A 3,240-nucleotide genomic window follows, 5' to 3' on the forward strand; every position below is an offset into this window, starting at 1 on the left:
ATGCATGACGGTGTGGAAAATGCTGCCATGCCGATGAGACATCAAAATACAAAAAAGATCAGCATGATAACGATGAATAATATGCTGCACCCCAAAAAACAAAACACGAAGTCAGAATCGAAAACTGGCTGGAGCCTGTGCAACTGGTTCCTCATTCCGCTGCCCTGGGCCACGACCACCGACCGCCGCTGCTTCTCCACCTCGCGCTGCACCAGGCCCAGGTAGCGCGCGCGCTGCTCCGCGCACTCGGACCTCGTGCTCTGCTGCTGCTGCAGCAGCAGCTGCGCCTCCCGGGACAGCTCGGAGCTCAGGAAGCCGCCCTGCAGCTCCCTCTCCAGGCTCTGCACCTGGCCCATGAGCTCGGCCAGCTGCTGGCGCTGCTCAGCGCCCGTGGCCCGGTTGTTGAAGCCGCAGAACCTCCTCCCGCACTCCCGCAGGAGCCCGTGCAGCCCCGTGTCCTTCACGCTGGCCAGGTACCCAGCCAGGGGTTCGCCCTGCAGATCCTCCTTGTGAGTGAAGAGGACGATCACGTGTCTCATGGCCTGTGGTCCAAAGACCTCCTTCACCCTCCTGGCGGCCACCGCGTCGTAGGTGGTGAAGCGGCCCAGCTGAGTGACCAGCAGCAGCACGTGGGGCCCAGGGACAGAGAGTAGGTAGCAGTCCCCGATGTTCTTGTACAGGTCTTGGGTGGGGGGCGCGGCGTCGAAGATGGGGGCTGTGTCCACCACCAGGATGCTCCTCCCTTCCCAAGTGCCCCTGGCCTCCTGGCACTGCCTGGTCACGCTCTGGGCCCCCACGTGCGACTCGAACACAGACCGGCAGAGGATGCTGTTCCCGGTAGCGCTTTTCCCGCTGCCCGATTTGCCCACCAGGACGATCCTCAACGGAGTTGCTGCTGGAGCTGAGGTCTCTTTGTCTGTACCTGTTGGAGCAGCTGAGACGTACCAGAGGGTATAAGTGATGTCCAAATGTCGCTGTTATGGCCACGTTCCTCCCCAGCTCATCTGCTAAAACCCCAGTGTCCAATGTCATGTACGAGATGATGGTTCTGTGAGAAATGAGTTGGTGAGGTGAAGACCTGACAGTGGGGTCCCCAGAAGCCCACAGCTCGGAGTTCTGGGTCTCCTACTTTCTACCCCTCCAATCTCTGCCTGGTCTGTTTTATCAGGAAAAACCCTCTCAATGGAGAATATGAAAGCCAAAGGCCATATGCTTGTGTTCCCAGGGAAACCGTGTTTCTTGGTCAAGATGAATCATGCAAGTCAGGAAGTGTGGTGGAGCCAGCCTGCGTGCATGTGGGCTAGGGGGTCCAAAAGAGCCTGCTAGACCCTCACCTGTGTTCCCAGTGTCTTCTCTATCCTTCTGAGGCTCTTCCATGGCGTTCTAGAAGGAAAGCACACAGGATGCTTTGTGATGGAATCGGAGGTGCTAGCCAGCACAAAGACCCCATTTTTCCAAAGAAGAAGTTGAGAGAGAAGAAAGAGCTGCTGAGACCACACATCACCGAGGGCTGGTTCCAGGCTGAACCCTGGAGCTGATCTCTGCGTTTGTGGCACCGCCTGAGCTCGCCCTGGCCATGCAGTCAGCCTCGCATGTATATCCACCACCCACTCACCACACGCACACCCACAGCCCTTGCATCTCGGCTTAGCACATAAGTACGCTCTCCCCCACAACCAAACAGGGACTGCTGGTTTTGGACTAAGATCTTGTCTCTCTGCTCACCCTGATTCCCAGACTCCTTTGCCTGGTGAAGGATCCCCTCACGGTAAGCTCTCAGCAGAGATTCTCCCTTCAATATCCAGGGGCAGGTGCCTCTGGGGCAGGCTGTCACTACACTTGCCCAAGACTCAGAGGATCCCCTGACTGAAGGACCTTCAGCATGGAATTGGGCTAAAACAAACGATGACAAGTTAGCCAACAGAGGGAGAGGCGATTGGGCCCAACATAGGTGGTCTCTGATGGGGTGGGTGTTGGGATGGTGAGGGGTATCAAGCTCAGGGAACTGCCAGGATCTTATGCTTCTGTGTTTGGGGCATAAAGAATCTTGGAACAGTAGTTGAGTAATTGGGTGCAGGTTTCTCTCCTAGACTCCCCCCACACCACTCACGCATGCCCGCATAGTCCCACCCACCTTTCTCTTGACCCTTCACTGTGTACTTCCTGTGCTCAGGGAGGGGTCCACTCAGGTGGACCCTGGCACAGCTTCCAGGCCTCTCCCCTGGGGAAATATGCACCCCATTTCCAAGCCTTTCCTTCAGGGCTGGAGGCTGAGTGTGGGTTTTCAGGGTATGTTCCTGAGAGCAAGATCAAGGGAATGGATGACGAGCACTGACGGGCAGGAAGTCATTGATGAGAAACGGTCACCCATGACTGGTTTCAGTGCTTGTGGCAGATCCAGTCAGGCAAGATGCCGCAACCAAAACCTGAGATCTCCCAGGAAGCAGAAATTCCACCCCGGAGATTCACTATTAACTCCTGCCTGAGCTTCCAATCTGCGCAGGTGCCCTGCAGTCACTGTGTGCATTTGTGAACATTGCCTCCCATGAACATCCATTAGTATCACCAACAGTCTAGAGCCAGGCGTCAGGCAGGTGAAATGTTTAGGTTCTAACAAATACAGCAGCTTGCAGCTGTTTGCGGTTCTGACCATAATTAGTTCGGAATTTTTAAAACACGGAGGTTTAGGAAGTGTTTGCACTGACCCAGAATATTGATGGCATAACTAAAGAGAGGAGAAGAGGGAAGGAGGTTGGGAGGGAAATAGAGGGAGAAAGGGACAGGGTCAAGAACAGGGAAAAAGAGCAGCCCCCCCCCCCAGTCCCCCTGGTACCTGGTGAGTCCCGGATTGTCTTGAAGATTCACGGATGGTCTTGGAACATAAAAGTTGTGGGATTTGAAAAATGAATGTCGCAAAATCTACCTGCTAGACAGGAGAGAAAAGACCATGTCCCAGACACAAAGCGCATGAAAAACACAACCCCAGAGGCTAAAGCAGCAAAGAGGAAAGGCTGGGGTGGGGGTGGGGAAAGTGGTGAGGAAGGAAGTGTTCTAGTAACTGTTTCTTCTGATGCTGTTGCAAATGTTTCTGTTTCATTTTTGCTAGTCGCTCCTCTTCCTTCAACTCAGACAGTGTGTGTGTGTGTGTGTGTGTGTGTGTGTGTGTGTGTGTGTGCCATCAGCTGCCCCCATCCACCCAGCTCACCTCTCCCCAAGCCTCTCCCGCTGTGTGTCCCTCTA

General features: G+C 54.9%; 1 protein-coding gene across 1 annotated transcript; it reads right to left on the reverse strand.

The window, feature by feature from the left end:
- LOC130016037 (GTPase IMAP family member 5-like) lies at positions 1–2,949 on the reverse strand. Its single transcript, XM_056106791.1, has 3 exons — positions 2,834–2,949; positions 1,335–1,383; positions 1–934 (listed from the first exon to the last, which is right to left on the reverse strand). Exons 2-3 carry the CDS (start codon positions 1,375–1,377, stop codon positions 42–44), a joined length of 936 nt encoding a protein of 311 aa, XP_055962766.1. The 5' UTR covers positions 1,378–1,383; positions 2,834–2,949; the 3' UTR covers positions 1–41.
- Between the last annotated feature and the right edge of the window lie 291 nt (positions 2,950–3,240).

The sequence above is a fragment of the Sorex fumeus genome, unplaced genomic scaffold, assembly GCF_029834395.1.
Source record: "Sorex fumeus unplaced genomic scaffold, SorFum_2.1 ptg000143l, whole genome shotgun sequence".
In the NCBI taxonomy this organism is placed as follows: Eukaryota; Metazoa; Chordata; class Mammalia; order Eulipotyphla; family Soricidae; genus Sorex; species Sorex fumeus.